The sequence below is a fragment of the Anser cygnoides genome, chromosome 18, assembly GCF_040182565.1.
Source record: "Anser cygnoides isolate HZ-2024a breed goose chromosome 18, Taihu_goose_T2T_genome, whole genome shotgun sequence".
NCBI lineage: Eukaryota > Metazoa > Chordata > Aves > Anseriformes > Anatidae > Anser > Anser cygnoides.
In genome coordinates this window covers 4,966,336-4,994,055 of record NC_089890.1, presented here as the reverse complement: position 1 = coordinate 4,994,055, position 27,720 = coordinate 4,966,336, and the positions used below count along the sequence as shown (strand labels likewise).

The following is a 27,720-nucleotide window of genomic DNA, read 5'->3' as shown; positions in this document are numbered from 1 at the left end:
TTGTTACTTTTTTGTTTTTATATAATTTTTACAATATATTTCTCTTCATTTGCATATTTTACCCACATCTGTAGCTTTCTTTTTACATGTTGAACTGAACTGGAATAAATCTAAAGGTTTGATATATTTTAACAACTGATAAAAATTGCAAAGTAGTAAACCCGTAATAAAAGAAATTATAAAACTTTTTAAAGTGTTTAATGAAAGCAAGTCAAAGGTATCATTACGAACAATGTGGTTTGTCTTAAACACATCATAGGTGATTCAGGCAGGACAACTATTTTATTCTATTTTATTTTTAATATTAGGCACATTTTTTTTTTCAGCATACCTGTTTTCCAGCCAGTTTTATACTATTCAATAGCATCATCACCTGCATCCAACTTGGAAGTGCTGGGGGATTTTCAAGATGTGATTGATCATGAATATTCATTATTGGTATTCTCTTCCTCTTTAAAACTATCAGGAAAAAAAAAGAAAAGTGTTTCTTGTCTCTTAAAAATCCGTAATGAATGATTGAGTTGTAAGGCAGCAACAGATTCAGTGTCAACTCAGGTCACAGTCCTTCAGTTCCATCTAGTGGGTAGAAATAATATTTAGTGGACAACGTTTCTAGACAGTCCCTTCAGGGCAAGATGACTGACTCAAGGCCAGTTACTGCTGGTAGAGTAAGTAGGTGGTGCGCCTAGTAAGGAACACTGGCCACTCCTGTGTCATCCTTGCAGCCTCGTGTGTCTTCGTACAGAAAGCAAAAAGACAGTCCAACTGAAAATTGTGAGTATGGTAGAGCCGTCACAGGTTCTATGAATGGTTTATTTACAGTCTTCATCCCTGATGTGAAAACAAGAAAAAAGCCTTCTTTTGACTAAAACATAGGAAGATCTCAGCAGCATGCTACATGCCCTAGCAAATCAGCCCGTCGCACATCCTTGACTGCTTAGTCCTGGATTCCCACTGAGGCAGTGAATAGGAAGTCCTACTGCTCAAGAAGAGCAATTTCAAAAGCTCACCTGTCCCACTGATGCAACTCCCTAAAGCAGGCTTAATAATAACATCTCGTTTTGGTGTAGCAACTCAGAATCTGTTCACGCTCTCAGGAAGTGTGAACTAGTTGGTTTCTCACGGATGGGTCTCTCAGACACCCTTGCAGTGAGACTGCAAACTCCAATACATTACTCAGATGTGGGAACAAAATGATCCATGCGTTCAACATACGCCACAACTCTGATAACTCCCTTCCCATCACGAGCTCCTTCTGGAAGGAAGAAGGGCTTCGACTTTCAGTTGCAGTATACTCAGAGAGGCGCTTCAGAGCAGTATCTCTGCATCCTTTCAGTCATTGATAAATGGTATGTTTTTCCTGAATTCTGGCATTCTCACTTGCTAAGAGGGCCACTCCATTCCTGAAGGTAACGGCTTCAGCACAGCTTGGTCTTCAGTTTTAAGTCTTTCAGGCAGAATAATGACATTCTGATTGAACCTCATCCCCTGAAGCAGCACTCACTTTACACTCCCCTGGCTGAACAGAAAGAAGTCAAGACATCTTTAACTACAGCCCTAGAGGTCATCCAAGAAATGGGAATGCATACTGCACAATTCCCTCTCAGAGGGAGACTGGACCGCCCTTAAAGTACGTCCAGACCCAGCTGCTAAGACCATCAATTCAGAGGTCATCTACAGAAGCGGTGCTGCTGTGCTCATGGCCCAGCGCTATTTAGGCACCACTTACCTTTTCACCAAGCAAGGTCAAGAAGCATATTCCCTTCTCACAGAGCCGCTGCCTTTACCCAACTTAAATCAGTCACCTAGACTCCACTACTGAAGTTTTTGGTTGCCTTTTTTTTTTGCATTTTATTGTCGAAGTGGGGAAGGGAAGAAGAAAATAATTCTCACTGGAAGTTCTCTGAATTGACGGTTGACAAGACCAGCTATAGGTACTGCATAACAGTATACAAAATTTATCCCTAAATCCTTCTATGTTCTTTATAACTCTTTGGAAAGGGAATAACCAGTGTAGTTGAGAAGGAAGAAAGCCAATTTATTTCAACATAGAAGGTCTGCAATTCATTCCACGTTCATTAAGAGAAATGCAGTTATTGCTGTGTAAGATAAGACCGGATTGATCATTAACCCCCGCCCTGAGTGCTGGGAGTCCAGGTTCCCACCATTGCTGAGAAGGACCTCCTTAAGCCACTAGTACCCAAATAATTAAAAGAAAAAAACCCTCATGAATAATTTCTTCTATGATCTTTGAGAAACATGCAAGTTCCTCAGTTCTTCATATCATCACTGCTTAGTGAATGGAGGCCTGCCTTTGCTCTCTGCCCTAGAATAATGTACTATTTAGAATAATACCATCGGAGATAAATTAAGGTAAGAACAGATGATCCAGCTGATTGAATCAAAGAACAGGAGAAACATTAACCTCTTGCACATGGATGCTCTGAAGCTGGAATTCTTTAACTGCTATGTGATCACCTGGAATTTGTTCTACAACCTGTAGTTTACCAGTAATTAAAGTTCTTCTCCCTGGGTAGTAGCCTTCAAGGCAAAAGTAAACACGACAGGATTCAAGCGTGGACCATTTCCGCATCAGCCCACCAGATTCTGGTTTGCCTGTTTCACTCCAATGATAGGTGCTGCTGACTGCATCGTTCTAAGTTCAGTAATCTTTACAAAGCTTTCAGGTTTCAGTCGTTTCCTTGGGAGCAGATGATACCAATGGGGGGCCTTCCATTCTCATACTTCAGCTACCTTCTTTCATTTACTTTCTTTGAATTTAAAAAAAAAAAAAAAGAATTGTTCTGTTTACTCTAACATGCTACAATATGTGCATACATAACTGTAGGCGACGCGTGAGTTACTTCAAGATGTGCTTTTTCATTGAAGTGCGCTTTTACTTTTACAAATTCTACATCAAGGTGGAAGGAAGGAAGGCTGCAGAGTGCTCATACACTGAAGCTGAAGGAACTTTTCCTGAACGGAGTTAAGATGTTTGTTCCAAGGTTCCTATGGACAAACTACTCTATCCCATGCACTCCGGCCTGAGCCAGTATTAAACATTCCAGAAACTTGTTGATTTGTTTGGATAGTTAATGGCAAGGCTGATAGCAGCAATGTTTTTCAGGGCCTAGAAGAGAGAAGAAAAAAAGTTAATCATGTCACATATTCTCCCATTTCAAAACTGTGAAGAAATTCTTGTATGAATTTAAAAGAAATAATTAAATAACCATCCTGTCTCTACCTGGTTACCTCCTGGTACTCCATTAGTTGTCACACATCCACGCAGTTTCAGCAAGGCAACTGCATTTTCAGTGGCTGAAAGACCACCCCTACCCTACCCCCCTTTCCATGTTTTGGCAGTTGAGAGGTCAAAACAATTAAATTAGATAAACCCAATTAAACTACTTGTATTAGAATGAGTTAGTGTTGTTTCCTAACAGTCAGTTTGTGCCACATCATCTGACTATTAAAGGAGAAAAGCATTTGTGTGCAGTTCATCACAGACAAATTTCAGAGGCCTGTCACGGTATAATAAAGCCCATATTTTATAAAGTGCTATGGGCAATCAGAAATGGTTCATTATTTCCATCTGCCAGAAAAATATTACAAAAAACACATCTCTGGGGTTGTGCAATCTTGTAATTACCTGTGCTGTGCAGCGATGAAGATGATCTTCAGTATTTAAGGCAAGCAAATACTCCTGTAGAGATCCAAGCTCCTGCAGCCACAAAGCATTCAATGATCACTAACACTTCTACCAAAAATATCATCCTACTAACAAACATTAAAATACTGATCACTAGCAGTCCCTAAGAACCAAATGCATCTGAACTACACACAAGACTCCTGGACTAGAACAGAGTTTGTGATTACAGAAATCAGTTAATTACAGACTGTTCATATGTAATGTCCAAAATCAACCCAAAGGGAACTGCATTCAAATGCCTTTAAATTAATTATTTATTCTGAGAGGAATGCTGATTTAAGAGTGGCTTTATGGCCTACGCCTTAATTGCACAAGGAAGAGTCATGACTATTACTTACAGACCATGACGGATAAGGCAACTACATTCCCCTTAATTAGAATTTGCTACCAGACTCCACAAGAGAAAGCTGCTCATATTTCTAAAGCATACAAAAGCTCTGATGAACTTTGCCAAGATAAAGGAAAAATGCATTTAGCTTGACACTGAACTACATAACATTCCCAGCACTGGGGAGAGGAGAGATATAAATAAAGGAACTGCTTACAGTAACTCTGTTTTCTGTAACAAAAAAGAGTTCTGCAAGTGCACGATGAAGAGGAAGGAGAATACCAGGCTTGGTCACATCATGACACAAGTTGTTTTCCATATGGGTGAAAAGCTGCCAGAGTGGCTTCAACAAGGTGAGGTCACAGTCCCTGAAAAGAGGTCATTTAAATGAAATAGTGAGTAACCATGATCTTAAGCCTACTCGTAGGAGAAAACAAAACAACCCCCCCCCAGTTTAAGGGAACAAAAACATACATTTCTGACAGTTAGATGTATAAAGCAAGGGAGAAGCACAAGAACCATTTTAAATCCAAATTCAGTCAGGTGTTTCAGCACAATGAATTTCATTCTGAATCAGTGAAGTGAAGAAAACCTTATATTCATGGACACATCTAAATGACTCTTCTAAAATCGAGCAGCCTCCTGAAATGAGGACTTCAAAATAACTACATGCATCATTTTGCTTAATGCTCTAGCTCAGCTGCTTGAAATTGTACAATATCAACCTGCAACACCGGGCAGCTGACATCCTGGTTTAGGGCAGACATACAATTCTTTACAAACAGTTCCAGCCCTGCCTCCTTCCTACTCCCGAGTTAAAGCAAGCCAATTCAAACGGCACTAATTATACAGACAGGATGATAAATACAGTTACGTAGAGGGGAAAGAATCTATCAGAATCTGTCATCAGATTAATACAAGGAAAGTATAAAATATAAGCACAATGGAGACTTGATCTTTTACCAATTAAATTTTTTGTCCACAGGACAAATCAGACATTTTCTAATTAAAAAAAAAAAAAAAGTTAAAGGAACTTGAAAATATCATAGATTTGTAATGACAAATAAAAGCAAAATCAGTTTTTCAGACTTTGATGCAGATTGGAGTACACAAAGAGGTAAGCAATGGTTCTATGTAATTATCCATTTTTATTACTGTATGCAAATACACTTTCTGACTTCTTTTTATCAAAGTAAACTATTAGGATGCTGTCATTTTATTGGTATTGTTTGCTCTAAACCAAAAGGGCATAACTGAGGTAAGTGTCAGCTGTGATGTGCTAATGAGTTAATGCAACTGCACATTTTTTCGAGACTATAAAAACTCAGTATCTTTTACAACATCTATTTTCAGAAATACCCAGGCCATGCATACTTGATGCATTAGCACACCTATCCTTTCTGAAACTCAATTACAGGCTTTGCAATGGTACAACTATAATAATCATTAAAAAGTTATTTACTTGATTAGCGAATCAGATCATCATTTTCACCAGTTTATGATTCCATCCTCACCTTAATTCTGAAGGACATCTAATAGAAAGATAATCAATTTCTAGAAAATCAAGTGGAAACTACTTTTTTTCCTGTTTTGGTTTATTAAAAAACAAAAATTAAAAACTGACAAAAACCACCACCAACAAAAAATAGCATACAACCCTGCCTTCCAGTATACAACGTAGAACAGGGCACTTACCTCTGGGCGCTGCATTGCACGATCTTCAAGAGCAAGTGGATAGCCTTCAAACGCTGGTGACCGGTCTGGCGGCACGCTACCCCAACCTGCCATTCCCAGATTTTGGCCAGTGGGAGGTGAGGAACTACCCTCTCCTCAGACAGCATCTGCTTTAGAATTTCAAACCCTGGTAAAAAAGAAAAAAAAAAAAAATCAAACAGCTATTACTTTGTAGGGACCCATTTTGCTCATACACCCATGGTTTTCTCAATATATTAAGCATTGCTCTGGCAAGCAAGAATAAAAACAAAGAACAAAAATCTGAGATAACTGCAGACTACAGTCTGATATCGCCAGTCTTTTCTGGGACTAAAATTAAATAAAAAGTTAGCAAGAATCCTATCTGAAATTGAAGTTTTACCCCAAATAAGGAAAAACAAACACAGGTCCTCACTATTATGTGATATTCAGTAGAGTTTTGCTGATTACAAATCATCCACCATCCTCAATTCTATTAAAAACATCTAAACTCTAAAATAAACTAACAAAGCCTTCCATGCTATATCTACAAATTAGACCCAGAAACAACCTATTCTAATGGACAAGTACTTTTTAAAAAGACAATTAAAATAATATCTGTTTCCAATTATGGCACCTGTGAGTGCTTACTAAATCCTGTGTGCAATTACTGTCATATAACAAGACTTTGAATGCAAGTAATGTTATTATAATTGTTATCTCCAAGCCTGTATAAAGATTTGGTATTTCTAGCGTACAGTCACAGCATATAAGAGACATTAGCCAAGTTTCAGCTTAAACAAGACAAATCACATATTTCCAAAATTCTGAGGGAAGCAGATTAAAAAAAAAAGCCAGCAACAACAAAAACAGATAAACACAAGTCTGTCAAAGCTCCTGCAAAATAACTCCAAGCAGTCCTTTCAGTTACAGTCTGAACAACACTCACCTGTCTGAAACCTTCCAAGATGACCTGCAGTCACTGTAAACTTATAACCCCACTCAGTGTTACTCATGTCAGAAGTAAATCGGTAATACAGCGTGTCTCCTGTGTATGAGGGAAGGGAGAAAATACACATTACTACTGAGTTAGTTTTGCTGTCACAAATGCACTTTGTCATTAAAATAAACTAATCCTAGATATTGTCATTCAAGACAGGTGATTTTTTTCCCCCTGTAATTATGAAATGTGCAGAACAGGAGACCGAAGCAAAATACAGAATGATTTCCACTGTATAAAAACACTTGCAATGTCTCTTACATTTTTGTCAACTACATAGAAGATGAGGGAGTTAAAGAACACAACTGAACTTCACTTTTCCCACTTGTGTAATGGATCAGTTATGATTTATGAAGAAACAACCTCTGCATGGGCAGCCAAGTTCACAGTCCGCTAAGCAAAAGGGAAAAAATTGTGAAAGTAAAGTTGCATTACTCTTATGTGTCAGAAAACAAAATTGCAGACTTCTACATTACAGAACAAAATTATTAGCCACCTGAAGCTGGAAGAACTACCGCAACGCTTGACCAGTTTACAATTGTGCAGTGGAACATTCAAGAAGTTCTTGTCATTGTAGTTATCTACAGCTTCACAAAGACGACTACTGGTAGTTAGCTGTAGTGCTAAGCAAAACAGATCTTTATCTGTTGTGCTCTGTAACGTCAGATCTGGCTAAAACTTACAATTTCCTTCTTTTCCATTGAAAAGTCACTCTGGGCAGACATGCTAGTTTTCACTGGGTGTGGAATTTTCTAAGTTTCACGTGGAGGAAAAACTTCAAAAACATTTGTTAAGATAAAGAAAACCAAAACAAAAGTGTGTTTTTTTTTTAATAATAATAAAAAAAAATCCATTCATTTTCCCCTTTTCATCATGAAATGGAGTCACTACTCCCTCCTACTCCTACACAGCAGTGACTGCCTGGAGAAAACCCTGCCATCAAATGTAAAGCCCAGAAGCTGCCTTCAAGTGCCTGGATTCAGCTAGACCCTGCTGAGTGAAATCACGAGCCTCAATCCAGAGAGCTGTAGCTGAAACTGAAGTTTCACAGGGTGAGACTCAAGTTTCACAGCCAAGACTGCTCCAAAACAATGGGCCTCAAAGTTCAGTTTCCTGGCAAACCTCTGCAACTACTTGGGAGGAAGAAGAGGAAGGAAAAAAAGTTCATAAAAAATCCAAAATATGTCTACAGAACAGACATGATTTCTAACTTGCACCCTATAACCCAAACTCCTTTGCTGAGAAAGTTCCTAGATGTATTTACAGCTACTGACAACATGCAATGTCAAGTTTCCAGCAATGCCACAGAGCATTTAACTCGGTGGGTTAAAACAGCTTAACCTGAGAAGCATGAGATCTGTACTGCTTTCTCCGTGCAGCCCCTCAGATCACTGGCATTTGGTACCGTGCTATCAAAAATGTGCTTACAGAATACAGACCAAAGTTGTCAGTGAAGGGACTGACTTTTTCAGCTATGCTCAGTGGCAACAACTGGAGACAAGGCATTGGCACACTCTCTTTATTTGCTCTGAGCACTAGTGTAGTACGGAGACGAGAGATAAGCCTATCTGTTTAAAAAAAAATGTGCTTCCTGTGGAAAGTAAGACAAGGCAGAAACAATGTAAGTGAATATCATGCAGAACAAGGGCTGTGTTGGAACAGAATCAAGATCAAAATTTGTTTTCAGTAGCTAAGTGCTTACTTTGACTGAGGTGGGGAAGAAAAGGTCAGAAATAAAACAGTATGGAATGTGTCAAGTAGCATAACAACAGATAAGCCCACTTCTGAAAAATAAATGCAGGAGAAGCCTGTGAGAGCAAACAGACAGGGACAAGAAAAGGAGGTTTTTCCCTCACACGTCTCAGTAACATCTGCATTTTTGGTAGTTTCTCTCAAGAGTGCCAGGTACCAGCAATTCCCAACACTTTTTTGCGTTAAAGCACTGCATGCTCACCTGGAAGCTCAAAATCGTTCCATTTCTGCGGAGACCCACTGAAGCTGTGCCGATCCTGCTGGAAATCACTGCTGCTGGACATGAGCAGCTCATCACAGCCTTCTTCTGTATTACACTGAGAGTCAAATTTGATTGAGAGGTAGATAGCACCGGGAATTTGAACTTTATCCTGAGAAATAAACACGTTATCTTTGTATACTGTAATGCTATATTACCAAGAAGCTATTTAACTTTCACCTTACAAACAGAAGTGGTATAGAGAATATTACAGTACCTCCATAGCAAGAAAAAAAGTCTTTGTTAGTTTAATAGGGAACTAATCTAACAAATGTAAAGCATGTCCTATTGCTTGCATTAGATATTAAGAGTGTAAAAATTAATTACTAGCAATGCTAGTGGTGGTATTCGTTTCTGATATTGATTGTATTGCCAGATCCTAAGGGCTTACATGCCTTTAAAAATAAAAAATAGAAGAGACTTAGCTGCAGGGAAGTAAAAATCCCAATGCTGCCCAGAGGCAGTAGTTACATACCAAATGCTATTTGCATGAGCATGCTCAGAAAAATGCTTTCAAACAATATCAAGAAAAGAACAATTAGAAACTGTCAGAATATACTCTAAAATGAGAAATACAATGAAAAAAAAAAGGAAAAAAAAAGAAAGATTCCACTCCTAGCTTTCACCTAGCAGCACAAGAAAGTAACAGGCCAACAGAAACAAACCTTTGGATGAAAGGTAGAAATATTTGCTCATTAAGGCCCTGATTAAGTATATGAACTGCTTCAAACACATGCATATTAAAACCATTTAAGTTATGGACTTTTCATATGATCAAATTAGTATATTAAAGTAGCTATTGAAGTGCCTTGTTGAACATATTTCTTTGCAGGGCAAGTCTTCAGCCATCTGACATTGACTTCTTCAAAAACAACAGGATATTTCGCAGGTACTTCAAGCACAGAAGTCCCATGGTTATACAAATGGAACCCCGTGACATTTCTGCTTCAAACACCTTGATATTTTTCAGTCTTCAAGACATGTAAGCCCAGTGCACTGCAATAGTTATAACTTACCTCAAAATTCGTATTGTTGTTGTAGGGATGTTTAGACTCACGCATCTGGACTGCCATCCCAGGTTCTTCCATGAACTGGCAAGCTGTCAGCGCCATCGTTCCCAGCATGCTCTCACTGCATCCATGCAGCACTTTCTGCAGAATCTGAGGAGAAGCAGCACATCGTGTAAATGCAAATTGCTATCTAAGCAACATTTGCAAACTTACACTCTGATGACTGATGCGTTTCTAGTCGCATAACATTTCAGAATAGAGACTCAAGGTACCAGCAAGAAATGAGACAAATTCACATGTCTACAAGCACCTAGAGGTGCAGAAGATTTTACTCTGTTCTCTGTTTCAGACCTTTCAGCCTTTAAGTGATAAAAACATGACAGCTACTAGCTATGTCTCTTTCCATAAATGCTAGAATAAAGGTTAATTCACAGAGTAATTCACAGTGAACTGAAGCTGTAAACAAGGAATATCATTTAAAAACTTTGATAACATGCTAAACAAACACCTTTACCTGCCATATCTACAGGTTTCAATTTGAACAGAACGTGAACAGAACACATCCTATATTTTAGTCTTCAAAATGTACAAGTCCACATATAAAAAGGAAGGATTAAGTATCAGTCAAATGGTTGCAGTGTTTGAAAGAGCTCGATGCAAGAGTTGTATCATTACAAATACACATAAATTCCATTGAGTCTATCAGGACACATTAAGTAATAATTCAGAACAACCTTAACTCTCCACCGTTTCTTATTTTTCAAAAGTGCACAGAAGTTCTTTATCAGGAGTCCTATTACTCAAAGGTCCTTTACAGGTCTTTCTAGCAACCCATTGCATTGCTTCACCTGTAATTTGCTATCTTCTCCAATAAAACCAGCCATACTAGCTCAGGCTAAAAGTTTCTCCTGCAAATCAGCCAGTAGTAGATTTTTTGAGAAAAATGAATATAAAAAACACAGGAAGTACACAGCATGGTTCCCTGAATACATTCTTTGCCTCCACAAACTTGTAGAATGGCCTAAGTCAAAGGCTACGCCTTTGTATTTTATATGCCTTAACAGATTTTTATTACATCAGTTCATCCTGTCATTTTCTGATCCTATATAAACACCCTGTGGCAACAACTTTAATGACATACTGTGTCAAACATCAGCTCTTTAGGTTTGTTTTGGACTTTCCACTGACTACCTTAATCTGACACTCCTTTGTTTTCTTACCGGGAGGGCCAGTGAATAAGACTTGCTGTTTACTTTTTCTATGCTGCTCATGATTTTAAGACTATAGAGAAGGAGGAACAGACTTTTTATTATTTCTCCTCCCTCAGTACCCACAGGACAAAGATCCAGGGTCAAGAAAACCAGTTGGTTCCTCATAAGGAAGTTATTCCATGGCTATAATAATCCCTGCCACTCTTCTGCAGACCTTTTCTAGTTGCATTGCATCTTTTTCTTAAGATGAGGGAGTCAGGTTGTGTGCTGCAGTCCAGATGAGAGCACAGTATTGGTTCAGTGGCATACTGATGCCTTCTGTTTTATTTTTAATTCCTTCTTTGAAGATTTCTAGCACATGATTTGCTGCAACTGCTGTGAAGCATTCAACTGACATTTTCATTACAATATTCTATTATAATTCCAAGATCACTTCCACCACAATAACACTCAGCCTATCAATGGGGTTGCAGGTATTACAATACACACTTTGAGATCTAACAAAAATCAGTTTTCAAAATGGACTGCCTAGTTTGCCAATTTCTCTACAAGATTTATCCACATGTAACTGAAAGAGTCGTCTCCAAGGAGCTAGTTTTTTTCATTTCCTGTTAAAAAAATCAGTACATTAAGACACTGACAGATTCCGACTGCTTTTTCAGAACTAATTTAAATTTTGGAGTTTCAATTTAGCTTAAAAAAAGAACTGCACGTATTTTTGTTAGTCAGAGGCTTATAGAATGTAGGTACAGGGCTTGCTCACATGCATAAGTGAAATCCACTTACTTTTTCCCATAATTGCTTTTCCTCTAGCTGCATAAGCATGTCCAGTATGTATGTCATATGGGCTGGGCCACTAAGATCTAGGATTTCCTCATTTATTGCCACATCATCCGGCCATTCGGCTAACAACGATGCCAGCACATGCCTGGCATAAAGAACAGCAGTTGCCTCATTTACACGATACAAGTAGTCCCTCACAGACTTTTTGCTTCTGGAGTCCAGCTCCTTATGCAAGAGTATGGAACTCTTAGTGCGACGCTGCTTGGCATAACTAAGCTGAAGATCACTCTCCGTGTTAGTTATCAACTTCTGGGCGACCGGATTGGTTTCTTCTGTTGCTTTATCACAGAGCACAGGCTTTGACTGAAAAAGAAATAAAAAGTTTGAAAATACACTCTCAACAATATTCTTCCTTGATTATGTTTGGATATCTGACCAGTCCATCAGACTGAAAGCTGAATTTAAAAATTTATGTCTTTTACATACTGAAAATCAGATGCAAAGAGCACAAAGTACAATCTCTCATGCACCTAGAGGGACCAAGTTCTTCAAAAAACCCTGTTTATATCAAGAGACTTCCCCATACACTGATACATTCATGATTGTACATATGATCAGGAACAGCAGTTAGAATTCTAACCTGAAGTGTTACTTTAAGCTGAACTACAGAGGTAAAGCAACATAGTGCCATGCTATTTGCGACCCTAGAATATAATCACAGAACGATGCAAGTTGGGAGGAACCTTTGGAGATCATTTGGTCCAAAATAGACTTGAAGCTGAGCCATATTCATAATTATATTAGGCTCCTCAAGGCTTTGTCCAGTCAAGTTTGGAGTGTTTCCAGGGGTGGATATTTGACAACTCCTGTATGAACTGTTGTAACATCTAAAATTTTTTCTTATAATTACTTGAAACTACTTCAGGAGGTCCTCAAAACACTTCTCTACACAACTGATATAAAATTGTGCTGGTGATACCACGTGGCCAGAAACTTGCACCCAAATAAAGCAAAAAGCTGCGTAACCACACTACTGAATATAAAACCTCAGTGTTGCAAGTGTAGTGTCTACTCTGCAAAACAACATTGCTTCCTTGTTCTGCTGCAGTTACTGTAAGATAGCATTACAATGGTAAAACGATAACTGCACAAGCTTACAGCAATTAGATACAATCTCTCCTGTATAAGGAGAGGAAATCACAGCATGCAATCGTAATTTGTTCTCCTGACCTGAGAATCAAGTTCTCTTACTTCCTTACAGAAGAATTTAAAAGGAAGAAATACTTGCTTCTTGTTGCATCTGCTCATTCATTTTGACATAAAACATTAACAACAGATTACTCCAGTTGTTAAAAAAAACTCTGAAGTTTCTAAACAGAACCGAAGTTACTAAATGCCGCAACTAATTATTTATAAACTGTGCCTTTTAGTGGAGACATACACACCAAACATGGTAAGATGATCATATCTGTATCAACTGCTTTTGAACTGTGCTCCTCCAACCTCAAACGCTTGCTGGGTTGCCATTTCTGAGCTAGTGTTCGGATCCTCTCATCTGTTGTAATTACATCTCCATCAAACCTTAAAAAAAAAAAAAAAGACAAAAGAAAAAAAAGTATAAATGTGTTTGAAATTAATGCAAAAAATTAACACAATTAAATACAAATTAAAGTCTTCCCACTGCCTATTTAAAAAGCTTCGTTAAACTCAACCTATTTTGTCACATTATGTTAACTAGCTTCCCTGCTTGAACAAGTAGAGGGTTTTACATGACATAAAATTGCTCATCTCTGTAAAAACACGATGGCTCCAAGACATGCTTTGATTACTAGAAGTCACACGAAGGTCTGTTCATTCTTTCTCAGTTAGGATAATTTAGAGATATAGTAGACCTACATATGGGAGTTATTGTATTGAAAAGAACATGCAGCATATTTCAGAAGATGGTGACTTGTTTCCATAACTACAACTAAAACTCAACAGAGTTCAATTCCTTACTTTTCACACATGAAAACCAAGAACAAAACCATGGAACAACTTCTATTCAGCACCTTTTATGTTTTAAGTTACAACCTCTATCTTACAGTAACTTTGTTTTTGATTGGACCCAGTCTTTCACATACCTCTTTTGAACTTCTAGGAAAAAAGAATCTGTTCTTTTCATTTGCAACTCATACATGGCTCGAAGAATATGGAGAGGTGCATTAAGTGCATCATGTGTCATCTGAGAAAGATTAAAAAAAAAAAAAAAGACATTTCAGGTGAAGATGAAAGATGTGTTTCTTTAACGGAGACCGAGGTACTATTTTCTATTTATCATATACATAAAAAATTAATGAATTTAATAATATCTGGATTAGTAGAAATGAAGAGTAGTTTAGCAAAAACCTTTATAATGATTTTATAACATTCATTATTGTGTTCCCAGTATGAAGTTTTATTTTTTTTGTTTCCTTCCTTTTTATTTCTTGAAATCATAGACCTATAGCATATAAATCTAGAAGAAAATCAGCCATATAAACTACCAAATATTTCATGCAACTAGCAAGTCTATAGTAACTTCCAAGGAGGGAAAAATAAGTACCAAGAAACATATTTTGGTGGCTTCATCCAAACCCTCCAGAGGATCGAGTTTGTTCTGCTCTAAATCAGCAGAACCAACAACGGATTGCTCCACATCTTGATCTTGTTCTCTTTCTTCCAGTTCAGTATCCTCACGTTCAGCCAGGGAACTGATCTCTTTCTTTGAGGAATACAGCATTATTGACAAAATCTATACAGAAAAAGGTAGCATATGGTGTGACAGCTGTAGATATCATTAGTGTATCAGCAATCAGCATTTAAGAACATTGTAAGACTTGGACAGAGTTTAGCACATACTATTCTAAAAAGAAACAACACCTAAGAAAAGCAACACGAACTTAAACTATTTCCCACTTCACAAATAAGTTACACCTTCCAGGTTACTAAAGACAACTTCAGTAATTAGCCAAAAGCATAAAAAATTGAGAAAACATTTAACCATTTTAGAACATCAAAGGTTTCAGGATTCTTAGACAAAAACAGAAGAGAGATAACTATCACCAGTAAGCCAGAGCTGCCCCTACACACTCTTCATGCCTATGATAAAGCACAACTAATGATTGAACCACTTTTATCTTTCTGCAATTAAATATTCAGAAACAATGTGCCCACATACATATTGACGTCCCTATATTGCACGGCAGTAATATCTTGCACATGCCAGTGAGTAACACAACTAATATTTTTCTCTTAGATTAATTATTTTTTAAAATTGAAGAATGGAATCTTCAAGAACAGTCTAAATAAAATTTATAAATGAAACTGAGTACGTTAATTCCTCATCTTCCAAATTTCTTTCAAATATGATCAGATTAATTAATATCAACTCCATCTTTAATAAAGTTAGACTATTATCTACACAATTATGACAAAGAAAGGCAGATCCAAGGATACAGGAAATGAACATTTTTTCAAAAATATTCTTAGGACTTTGTTCATAAAAGGAAAGTACAATGTCATTAAAATTTCATGTCACCATGTGAAGCTACATTTTGCAAAAAGTCAAAAGCTTATTTCCTCACCTCCAAGTCTCTGAGAAGCCAGGTCTTACTGAAGCCAGTTCCTTTGCTACATTTCTTCACAAGAAGCTTGAGTAAACCAGACTGAAGAAAAGCAGCTTGGACCTCCTTAAAACCATGAATCTGCACATACAAACAGACAACGTATCACAATGCTTGCCAGGCCTTAACACACAGCCTATCTACGGTACAAGTAATTTTCATTTATTTCCTTAAAAACAGAAAAAAAGTAAAAAAAAACACAGAACCCCACTTCAGATACCTTAATAGTATAAACCATGACACACAGTACTAACTGGATGTCTGTTTTGCTCTGACAGTCCAAAACACTACAGACCTCCCTCTTCATATAAATCAGGAATAAGAAAAGGGGCAAGTGAGCTTCAGTCCATGAAGCATTATCCCTGCAATTTCTTCATCAATTTTCATGAATGATCAGCCCCCACAGAGGTAAAACAACCCAACTTTAGACTCACAAATGCTGTTTAAAGTTTAGCTACAGTTTCAACCCCTACAGACAGGGAATAAATGGAGACAAAAGATACAGGAGCTTATGTTAGTTTCCCAATGGGCTTAGTCAACATGCAAGTTGCTGTTGAGAAAGGCAGAATACAAACTTCTGGCACTGATCTATTATATTCTATGCATCAGGCAAAAGATACCTTAAGTGTTCTGTAAAGCCCCTTTAAAGCAAGTGACAAGACCCACGTTGCTTCCACTGCCTCAGCATAACTGCTGTCCATGCTGGTTTGCAAGAGGTGCGTGGATATAAGAACAAAGTGCTGGAGGTACTGTCTCAGCTGGGTCTGGGAATCGCTGCCTTCTTGTCCACATTTCTGAATCAACTGATAGTCTTTCACTGCAAGAAAGAAAAGACACAATTCACTAGGTTCATCTTAAAATGTTGTGAAGTCATCTCTTACCAGTCCATATTAGTAAGCCAAGATGTGAACACAACCCACATGTGAAGTACATACTAATAACCAGAGTCATATTAACAAGACTGAAATATTAACATATTACCATTATTAACAAGAACCACCTCTCTGCTTTGCTGTGGCAAAATTATGGCCTTGTACAGAAATTATTTCAAATTTGTTGAACAATCAAGAAAATATTTTTATCTAAATAGAATACATATCTTCTTGCAACAGTTGGTTGCCTGCACATATCTGAACACACACAGCTCAGTATACAAATCAGCTGGTGTCCTATTTTACAATTACTATGGGGAAAATTCTGACCTGCAACTGATACGATGAAATAAAATGTGCTGATAACTACTGTTAAAGATATCAATTAAAAAACCATATATATTAAAAAAATAATAATAATCAAGCTTTTACATTCAAATCTTTCCTTAGTATCAAAATGCAGCTTAGTTTGTTGGGTTTTCCAAGTGTCTTTTAAACGACTTCAACAGTCAAATTTGGACAACCTTTGCTTTATTAACTTCACAATATTAGGTCATGAATGCCAAAGTTGAAAACCCTTGATCCTATGAATCCAACTGATTTGTTGTATATTAAATATTTAGCTCGACAGAACCATTTAACAAGGTGAAACACAGAAAGAAAATTCTCTCTGGTACAACGACCCAGGAAGCAGCATCTAGGGTTTGTTTGTTTGTTGTTGTTCTTTTATTTTAAAATAGCCTCTAGACACCATAATAGCAAAAAGAGCCCATCGATGTGTCCTAGAACAGTCTATACTAGAACACCCAGACACTTTCCCAGGAGTACACAGTATTTCATATCGTCTAACTCTTGACTTTTTTGTCTCAAATTTTAGGGTTATCAAACTGTTTTGAAAAGTTCTTCCAGACTGGAGGAAAGCAGAGCAAAACCAGGCTCCTGACACTTTATAGAAGACATGATTAAGTAAGTTGGGCCTATCTTCATGGCATGCTTTCTTACAGCACCAGAAAAGAACAGCCAAGATGGCTTTGCTTCGCATGGAAATGATAAATAATGAGCATGCTTTTGTTTGCTTTTAGTCTTCGTTTGCTAGTAGGTAGCACACCTTGCTGACAGTGGAAACAGGCACTTCATAAAAACTCAGAGTATTTTGGGAGCAACAAAATGGACTATCCCATACACATTCAGGTTCTGAGTAGCTTGCCTTCATATAGCAGCACTTAACTACACAAAGGGAGCATGTGCATTTTTAAGATTTGCCATTGTTTTAAAACATTAAGCACGTTTACAAGTGATAAAAGTAACAAGCAAACTTCAAAACAAAAATAGTTGCTTAAAAAAAGGCCTATTTCTGAGATTACTCAATTAATAAAATGGTTGACAGTTTCCTAAATCCTCTCTCCTGAATAAAAACTAATATCAGAGTTTTAAAAAGAAGAGAGATTTCCATAATCTTTACTGCAGAAGTGTCACAATTTGGCTTAAACTATGAGCAGAAAATCAGGTGACTCAATAACAGAAGTCAAACTTTGCAGACCTGCATAAAGTGTTCTATTTCAAACATACTTTTGGGTATTCAAGAAAGTGCAAGGAAATACTCTGTAATCCTTTAATAAGATAAGAATGTCACAGAACCTGTTTTCCTCTTTCGGGTTTTGATGTCTACAACAACTGCCCTGTTTTTCTCAGTGAAATGTTTCAGGATGATCACGTTATGAGGCTCGTTAGCATTATCCATGTACACAGAACGAGTCCCCATGCACAGCACCTGAAATTGCAACAAAAGATTCAGTTATGATTTGGAATACTTATTTAAAAATATACTGCCAACTTTTATGTTGGTTACATTGGCGTATACTTGGTGTTGTATTTTTTAGCTGAACAATCTGCTTGCTGCTAGATATTTGCTGATCTTTAGAAAACAGCAGTTAATTTCTACAAAGAAATGGCTATAACAAATAACTTAATCCTGCACAGGCAATATATCAGAGTTACAACTATCAAGAATGAGATTATTCATTTCACTTTTACAAAAAGCCCTTTTTGATACTCTAATGTACTAAGCTGGTTTTCTCAATGTAGTTTAAAGCAGAACTCAACACGAAGCAAAACCAGCTATGTTATTCTTCATTAGACACAAACACTAATTGTGCGCAAGTGGAAAGATGTGAGCTCTGACATGCACCGTGTTTTAATGGTTTATAATGGATGTCTCCAATTGATAAGATCTGTAGTATTAGAAACAAACCTAAAAACTCTAACCAATTTTGTTTCGTTTACTATTGATAGGCCACTTACCTCAGGAAACCCAACCAGCACCAATAAAGTGAAGATATTGGTGTGCTTTAGTTGGAAGGGCAGTTGCTTAATGCAATGGTCAGTGAAAGCAGCGATCACATTATGCCACTGCGCAGAAGAGTTCAAAGATCGGAGAATATCTGCCATGGAGCTTGCCCAGTCCAGACCTACACGACTGGAAAGCAAGAGCAGTCTGTATTAGGAGGGCTGACTACACACTTACCTGAAACTATTTTTCCTCAAGATACCACACCACTGTCGATCTGTCAGAGCTGTAGCTTTCGTATCATTAATACCAGCGTGCTTATCCAAATATTTGAAGCTTTCATGTCAGCTGACACATTCTCTTTTGTTTTTCATCATTAGAGCATAAATACTATTCTATTTTTGTTAAAAGGTTTACAGTCCCAAGTCAAAGTTTGAATAAATGTTGTCACCTTGAAATCCTAATTTTAGTTTAGAGCTCGAGACTTTGCACAACAGCAAGTGGTCTATTTCCTACGTATATGACTACCTGCTCTCTGTGGACTACTATCTCTAGAGAGATTAGCCTCCTTGCTCTAAAGTGAGGCTTTGAGAAACTCCCTTCTCTCAGATGATCCTTTGGATATTTTGCCTTTTACATGCTTTTATATTAATTTATGAACCTTCCCTATAAAACATAGCTATAACGAAAATGAATACTGTCGTATTTAACAAGCAGAACGTTAATCTTAGAATGCTTAGGAGCTTTCTCAAGATCTTCAAAATGGAACCTATTCCCTGCCCCTCCTGTTTCCAGTGCAATTTTAGTATACAAAATCTCTGTCTCTAATACTCTTACATAAAAAGGCCAGATCCAGAACTCAGCACCTGTGACAGCTACCACATGACACTCCTCTTTCCCAAGTCACAGAAGGAGTATCTAATTTAAAATGAGAGAATTAACATCATAAAAATAAAAAATAATAAAAAAGGAGGACTATCTTGTTTCCCCTAGAAGTTCCAAAACCTTGCTTTCACCATAACATGCTATCTACATAAGCACAGGAAGTTAAGCCATTCTTCAACAGACAGCCTTCTTTTGGAAGGAAATTAAAATAATCTGACTGCAACAGGGGCTGCAGATGCTATGCCCTTCCCATGATCAAGATGTAGGTTTAACTGACTTTCTGTTAAAAAAAACCAACAACAACTGTATGCATGAGGCAAGCATGAAAGAAAATTAGTGCTAGTCATCAGAGAGCAACTAATAGGTTTAAATAAAAAGCACCTGTCTAAACACACAGCTCCCAGACTGAATAGAAGATGAGTTGTCTTCCAGCCTTCTGGCACTGTAGACCCATCTCCCGCAGCAAACAAATTATGTTTGGCTGAAAGGACTTTAGCCACTGCAGCATCCACTTCTGCAGGCATAAGTCTCAGGATTAATTGGCCCAGAAGTCCCAGTGTTAAATGGTAAGTTTCATTTAGGTGGCCAGCATTTGAGATGACAACCTGAAACATCAGTGGAAGTATCTGTTCCAGGTTAATCAGAGACATTGTAGAGCCCTACAGAAAAAAAAAAAAAAACAAAACTCAGTAAGGCAGGGAAAGAAAACAGGATTTTTAGTCAAAATCACAGCATGAACAAAACCTTCTGTTCTAATGCTCCTTCCAACGGGACAAAAGGACATGAGAAACTAGGTTCTGATACACTTGTGTTACATTGGCATAAAACTGCAAATCAAACATCTTTACACAGATTTGTTACATCAGGATTTTCCGTATGAGAAATGTCAAACTGAATGAAGGCACAGTATAAACTGTATTCAGTAGTAACACCTGACATGTAAATTTAAGGTGATGTTTTAAAGTTTGCAGATGTTGAACACTTAAGGTAAGCTTCTAAATTCTAATTCCCTTCCCTCTCCCCCCACCCAGGAACAAGGCCCTACGTTCCTTAGTAACGTGGAATGGTTTAAGACATTCTGATTCTGACATTTGCATTTTGCTACACGTAAGCAAATAAAGCCCATTTCCCACAATTTATTTGCTATGAATTTTATTCATGTTATTTGTAACACCTAGCAAACTACACAGATAGAAAGTAAAAAGAACTAACTGATTTGAAAGGTGGTAACATAGCAGCCAGCAATCCTAAAATCCTCTTCTGAGAGCATTCAGCAAAAACTTGTTCCTGGCTAGGTATTAAAACCTTCTCTGCTTGCTTCTGGGCTGAATCCTCTGAAGTGCAGTCATCTGCTTTTTAAATTAAAGCAAAAGAAGAAAATCCCATAAAATGACATTAAAAATAAAAGAAGAAAGTGATAGTTATTTTTTTTATGGTTACAAAAATGCAAGGATGATTTTTTTCCAATTTTTTATTAAAAAAATTGATAAATCTTTATAAAAAGTAAATAACATATCAGGTAAAGATATTTATCTACACCATTTATTTAAAAGTGTATACAGGACTGTACTATGTACAGATCTGTTTTCTTATCCTAATTCTAATAATACTAGTCTTTAATAGAATAAGGCACCTATCTTCTGGTTTTGAGTATGTAAGACCACACAAGTATTGTGTTAGATCAGCAGGAAGTATCATCTCCCAGCATGAATATACATTGCTGGAATTCTACTCTGATTTCTAGAATCCTTTAAACAGACTGCAAGGTAGCAGTTGTTCAAAGAGTTATGCTTGGCAGGTTTTTACAAAGCAAACAGCTCACTTGCATTAAAGACGTTTGCAAATACACAAAAATGGGTTAGGAATAAAGAAATACAGCTGTTTTCTTTGTATACGCACAGATATTCCTGTGATAGGGAAAATGAGAAATAACCTCTTACCTGTTGGAGAAATATTATCATCCACAGACAAGTCTGATTCTTGTCTCAGAACAGCTTTCTTTGCTAAGACAGCACTATGATTGCTTTCACTTCCTTGTTTTTGTACTTTATCTTCTGCAGGAGACTGGATTTCATTGCGAGTGTCTGCTTTCCCCTAAAATAAAACGAAGATACCGAAAGATTAAAACAAAATTTAATATTTGCAGAAACAGCCATGAAAAGAGAAAACAAGAAATCTGCTCTTGACAAACATCTTTCCTAGAATACCAAAACCTTTCATTGGTTAGCAATTTCTTGACATATACATGTCTCAAGCTCCCATACAGTGAATATATATTTTTCTATTTTGCTTGTATCTATGCATAAAGTTATACTGTCATAGCTTTACACACCATACAAAACCGTAGAAAATCTTTTTTCACACCTAAGCAGTGCTAACAACTAGGGGAACCACTGCCCTTTCAGAAATTATGTCCTTTGCTCCTTTCCTCCAAAATTTTTGAGAATCAAAGTTGCCTATGAGAACATAAAGTGATGCCTTAGTCTTTGACCAGTTGGATTTAATTAAAAAACAAACCAACCAATCACCCTCCCCTTGCCTCCCAACTTTTACCTACAAATGAAATCATTACTATCCATCATTTTGGCTACATTTCCGCAATAGGACGTTTAAGCTTCTGAAGATGACACAGCTAATTGGTATCAGGGGTCTGTGTATAATGGGTACTTACATTGCAGTGCATAAAAGAGCCTACACTTGGTTTCTCATCTTTTGCCTTCACTTCTTTATCACCAACACAGCTTTTTGGAGCACCATCTGTGGGAGGACTGACTGAAAGAGTGTCATTCTCCGAGAAGGATTCACCTTCTGGTAACATGCAGAGGAGAGCTAAATTTTTCAGACCTGAAAGCAAAAAAGTTACAAAAGCTGTTTAGCTTTTGAGTGGCAAGATAGCCAAAAAGCAGAACTGAAACATATTGAAAGAGAACTTCAAACTTCCCCTCACACTTTTTTTATTTTTTTAATACTGTTGAGTACAACTCTATCAGAAAGATGTTCCCCATCATGTTCACTTAATTGTGTAGTTCCATTAAGTGCTTCTGTGATGAGCAGGTAGAGACATTTTTTGCCTCACAGAGATGCCATCAGGGCAGAAGTCCTAATTAATTTTAAAAAGTATCAGGGATACCTCCCAGCAGTGTGAATTATGAGGGTAGATTTGTCTTCTTTTTAATCTTCTGACCACTTAAATATTTATACAATAAAACTAAACCGCATATTAAAAACAGATGAAATAATGAGTATGCATAAGTGTTTGGTGGTGGTTATATTTCAGCAATACTAGTGCTGCTCAAAAAATGCCAATAAATTTGAGTATCAGATTTTGATAAATTCAACATAGGCCTCTATTTTATCACCCTATTTTCTGTAAGTAGGTCTCAGTTCACAGAAATCCTCATTTCCAGGCAAAGGGACATCATCCCCAGTGACTTATCACAAATAAAGTTAAAAAAATCTTGCCAGTAGATAAGGAACAAGAACCATTTTGCACCAAGCTATTTGCTTTCCTTTGAGTCCTTCAATTGTCAGTAACACATTAGTAACAGAACATGAAGCTCTACTGATCCATTTACAACATTCATGATGGGAAGGAAGAAAAAAAAAAGAAAAATTACCAAAGGGTTGCCAAGTTGTCTTCAGCATTTATGTAAGCAGCACATTAATTTTCTCAAGCACCCTATTTTCCATGTCTCCAATGACCCTGAATGACACTCGTTCTACATAAACAATTATTTTCAGTGAAGTACACAGTAGCTTCCCCTTTCCTTTGGAAACTTCAAAGTGAGTAATCACAGACTTTTCTGACACTTGCTAGAAGCCATTGTTTCACTGAAGGAGGAGCTGACTCACCTTTTCCGTGCTGTGCTTTCATCAAACAATCTCCAATGAGCTGTATGCACTGATGTTGGAGAACTCTGGCATGACTGAGGACCTGTGAATCTAGTTTCTCTCCTTCTACTTCCTCCCCATTTGCCAGATCTGCACTGTAGAGAGTCAAAGCTGCAAACAACAGCCAGGAATAGTTGTGGACATACGGTTGGATGAGCCTCTGTCGATCACTGATTCGAATAGTCACCATTGGATACACTGTGATGCTGTGAGTGGGCAAGTGACTGAAAGAAGGTAAGAAGAAGGTATATAATTTTGAAATGCAGCCGCATTCCTGACAACCAGTGTAGTTAGAAACATAAGATTCCTTTACAGGAAACTATGAAAAACCCAACTCATTCCACAGTTTCAAACTGTAGACCTTCAAGAGCTGTACACTGTCAGCCCCTCACTGACGCTAGTAGTGCTCATTTAACAGAACTTGTACTGTGCTGCGCGGTCCTGCTCTAGAAACAAAATTTGTGAACATCTTTGGTCAAACATTGAAATCTGTGTTGTCTAACCACAGCACTGTATGCACTCCTTCCATCCTACACCATTCAGGGTGTACAATCCTCCCTCTGCACCTTACACAGCCATGGCTAGACAACAGGCAGAAATAAGTTACTTCAGAACTTGGGGCACATTTGCAAACTACAGAATTTTTTGCTGAACTGGTCCTACGTTTCCTAAGTTTCCCCTAAGGACAGCTATTAGATGTTCTGATGTCAGACACAACCTTGTAGGATGTGATATGAGAATGACTGACTGTATTTAGTTGCTAATTATCACTTTTCTGGCAAGTCAAGTGTAAGGGAAAAAAGTGTCACATTTAATACCTGTCAGAGTATTTCTTTGCAGAGTAACATCCATAGCAAAGGTCAAAGTCATCACACACATTGCAGTTCATTCGCCGACCTATGATGACCCCCTGGCAGTGATCACAGGCATACTCCATGTTAACCATTTCATGGTCATCCTCATGTCCTTCAGGTTTAACTCCACCTGTAAAGAAAGATTTTACAAAAAAAAAAAAATTTTTGTTTTGTATCCTAAATTTTTGTATCCTTTGTTGATAAAGGATCTTTCTTAATTTCAACTTTATATTCAGATTAGGAAAAGAAAAGCCTAACATTTCTAAAATATCCAGCAGAAAAATCTTTGATTTTATACGTAATTTAAAAGAGACTATTTTGCCTTCAACTACACGGTATTGAGGGTCTTTTAAAAGATTCTTACCGAGAAAACAAGTTTTGCATAAATCCATGTCATTGCATTGCAGACAGCGGTAGCGATGCCATGGTGCGATTTCATCACAGCCGTCACAGGATATGTCCACATTTAACAGGTCACAGTAACGGGCGACAAACATATGCATCTAGAGGAATAAATGGACATAATTTACTTGAGCATTATTTTCTGAGAGAACGCTTTCTAGACAGAAAGCAGAACGCTCCCCCTGCTGAAAAAGGATGGGGATCTTTTAATGATTTTAGACTTTTGAAGGCCTACAGGGAGCCAGGGATCCAACTCATGAAAAATCAGTTTAAGCCAGATGCCTTTCTCTCCTTTATGCTTTTAAAAGTCTCCTATTTACCCCTTCTGCAGATAAATAAGCAAATCATGAGGTCACCTTTCTCTGCTTCTCTGGGTCAGCTTGAGCTATCTTTTCATACCAGGTCTCAAACATTACATCCTGACATTCATCCATCCACTCACAGTTTTGCTTGTAGTCTGCAATTTCATCTTCTTCACTCCACTGACTAAAAGAAAAGCAAGCTCAAAATTAAGTTTGAATGCAATTAGGCTCCTTTCTAAGATAACTAGATATAACTAGGGATACCTTTAAAAAAAGAGTGCTATAATATACTAATAAAAACAAAACTGTAAGAACTTGTTCACTTGGTTAATAACTGACCACATAGACACCACCTTCTTGCCTCTGTGACAAGTTCTTACATACATATGCAGAGCATAATGCCAAAACCAGAAAAATCCACATTTACAAAACTGCTTTTGGTAATGCTGGCAGAGCAGGTGAGAAGTTTTAAAAGCTTCTTGGCCTTTACATTTGCTCAGATGTAAGATACACAAGCATTATAAAAATATAACATGCAGCTGCTAAAAACATTTTATATTTATCAGGAAGAGAAATAGCATTATATATGTCCTTGTACACAGCTAAACAAGTGAAGCGTTCCAGCAGTAATCACATAAAAGATAAGTTTTTAATGTTTTTAGCACTAGTAAGTATTTGAATTTTTTGCAGTATTAAGCACTTGAATACTGGCCAAGTTTTGCCATATTTATTAATAGTTAAACCTTTTACTTCTTGCTCCAACACAGTTCAGGACTCTCTTTCTTGGTAAAAATGGCATCAATAGTTAGTACCATGTGAAGGTTGCATTGTTCCTGACTCACCAAATCACACTATCATGAATACTTATGTTTTCTTGTGATGTTGTCATCAGAAGCTGGGGTAACTGAATCTCAACAAAGAAGGAAAGATCACTCGGTTCCCAGCTCATATCCAAAAGATGAAGGAGAGTTGTCTGCACACATGACAAGGCAGGAAGTAATGATCTAAAAACCAAAACCAAAAAAAAAAAATAGCATATTATGGGGATTAAAGGGGTACAATTACTATACACTGAGTTCCAAGGTTTACTACACATTAAAATAACTATGTGGCAGAACCTCAGGTTTACTAATGCACAAACTTACACAATTCAACAAGAAGCACAGCCAAGACATTTTGAAATAAAGATTGAATAAACTCCTATGGACAGAGTTGAAATTATGCTGTAGCCTGAGCATTAGCAAGAGGATCTGTCTCTTCTCTGCAGTACATTTCCTCAATACCTGTAGGGACTTGTTCTCTTCGAAAATGTTTGCCATTTCCAGTTGAAACTGGACAAAGGGTTTGGAAGTTATGAGTAGAGAAATTGGCATAATATTCATAAAATCCTCATTCCTCTAGGACACCTAGCTATAAATCCCAACAATTCTGATCAGAATATTACCAAAACATAAGCTTTAAAGTTAGAGCATGTCTGCAGAACTGTTTCTCATTGCAGTACTCTTGCCAAAGTATTTTGCAATAAATTTGCTATTTCTAGTATGTCATTACTAAGCTTCAGAAACATATGGCACTATCGTATCTACAAAATGCCATACTAAGTTGAAGTTTTAACACTGATAAACGTATTGCTCTTTCATGCATAGTTTTAATAAAAATGTAATTTAGCATTCTGGGCCACAAGATCAAGATTCCTTATTTAGTTGTGTAGGTAATGCAAAGTATAATCAAACTTCATTGAACATTAAACAATAACAAATGAGAAGGGAAGGGGTGAGGAAGAAAAGAGAAAAAAAATCTCACATTACTTAGGTAATCAATGTGCTTATACCTGTCATTAATGGTACTAAATCCCTTCACAGAGTTTACCAGGAACAAAACAAGCTGATAGTAGGACTCTCGAATCTCTTTGTGTAGCTCAGCACCACAGCCTTCCAAGTTTCCAAAGTAGCTAGAAATTAAAGAGTCAGTTTAGTAGTCTAAAATTCACTGTCACATCTTATATAAAATGCTTTGCGCAACTTTTACCAGTGGGCAATATTTTCATCACTTGCTGCAAGTGGTAAGGATGTTAACTTTGTTTAAAATGTAGTCTGTCACTTTCAAAGGAAAGTAAAAGAATCCTGTACTAGGAGCCAGTAAAATGGGTTAGATTACTCCAGCTTTACTGGATGAGAAAGACACCAACCAAGAAATAGACAAGAATTTACACTAAAGCAATAACCAGACCCTACAATCTTTCTGAGCTTGCAGGTTGGAAGGTGTATGTATGTAGGCATCCATGCTGTGATTCAACTGCATGATACCTAACGGCATGAATAGGTCCAACTGAGTCCCACTTGAAAATAATAATTAATTTTTTAATTAAGCACGCAAGATACGCACAGTAGCCTAAAAGCTAATCTTCATGTCACATTTGAATTATCCATATGAATAATAAGCAACAACATTTTACTGTTTTCAGCTTTTATGACTGGGAGAACAAGGGCTCAAATAAATTGTATTAGACAAATTATTTTCTAATAATTACTTACTTTGTAAAATCTTTCTGACAGGCTAGAAGTTCTAAGAGAAAAAGTACACAGGGTGGATGAAAACAGTGTGGCTGCCCAAGTGAGTCTAGGCACTGGCGGACTGTCTTGAGCACTTCCATGATACTCTGCCCTTGGGATTTTCTCAAAGCAAGAACCTTTAAAACACTATGAGCAAAACCAAAACAAAAAAACAATGAGGACTTCAAAATACCTTGCTTAAAGTAATCCACCAAAAAAATCACAATTCAAGAGATTAGTGTCTACATTTTCAATTGTATTTCAGCAACCTTATATTACAGCAGTGA

The 27,720-nt window shown here is 37.2% G+C and overlaps 1 protein-coding gene across 2 annotated transcripts in view; it reads right to left on the bottom strand.

Annotated features, from left to right (window-relative positions):
- ZZEF1 (zinc finger ZZ-type and EF-hand domain containing 1) overlaps positions 1 to 27,720 on the bottom strand; it is a 59,927-nt gene continuing 32,207 nt past the window's right edge. The window contains exons 30-55 of one of the 2 annotated variants that reach the window (XM_048067901.2): positions 27,416 to 27,580; positions 26,713 to 26,832; positions 25,724 to 25,885; positions 24,936 to 25,065; positions 24,542 to 24,680; positions 24,142 to 24,307; positions 23,285 to 23,547; positions 22,104 to 22,276; positions 21,373 to 21,526; positions 20,645 to 20,784; positions 19,814 to 20,091; positions 18,562 to 18,736; positions 17,899 to 18,031; positions 16,009 to 16,205; positions 15,350 to 15,469; positions 14,329 to 14,517; positions 13,868 to 13,968; positions 13,190 to 13,325; positions 11,748 to 12,107; positions 9,757 to 9,900; positions 8,684 to 8,852; positions 6,679 to 6,777; positions 5,733 to 5,898; positions 4,255 to 4,405; positions 3,650 to 3,721; positions 1 to 3,130 (exon numbers count right to left, since the gene is read on the bottom strand). In XM_048067901.2, the coding sequence (XP_047923858.2) occupies positions 3,056 to 3,130; positions 3,650 to 3,721; positions 4,255 to 4,405; positions 5,733 to 5,898; positions 6,679 to 6,777; positions 8,684 to 8,852; positions 9,757 to 9,900; positions 11,748 to 12,107; positions 13,190 to 13,325; positions 13,868 to 13,968; positions 14,329 to 14,517; positions 15,350 to 15,469; positions 16,009 to 16,205; positions 17,899 to 18,031; positions 18,562 to 18,736; positions 19,814 to 20,091; positions 20,645 to 20,784; positions 21,373 to 21,526; positions 22,104 to 22,276; positions 23,285 to 23,547; positions 24,142 to 24,307; positions 24,542 to 24,680; positions 24,936 to 25,065; positions 25,724 to 25,885; positions 26,713 to 26,832; positions 27,416 to 27,580 (4,177 nt within the window). In that variant the 3' untranslated portion in view covers positions 1 to 3,055. The remainder of the gene's footprint in view (positions 3,131 to 3,649; positions 3,722 to 4,254; positions 4,406 to 5,732; positions 5,899 to 6,678; positions 6,778 to 8,683; positions 8,853 to 9,756; positions 9,901 to 11,747; positions 12,108 to 13,189; positions 13,326 to 13,867; positions 13,969 to 14,328; positions 14,518 to 15,349; positions 15,470 to 16,008; positions 16,206 to 17,898; positions 18,032 to 18,561; positions 18,737 to 19,813; positions 20,092 to 20,644; positions 20,785 to 21,372; positions 21,527 to 22,103; positions 22,277 to 23,284; positions 23,548 to 24,141; positions 24,308 to 24,541; positions 24,681 to 24,935; positions 25,066 to 25,723; positions 25,886 to 26,712; positions 26,833 to 27,415; positions 27,581 to 27,720) is intronic. The other variant, XM_048067902.2, reaches the window with a different exon arrangement.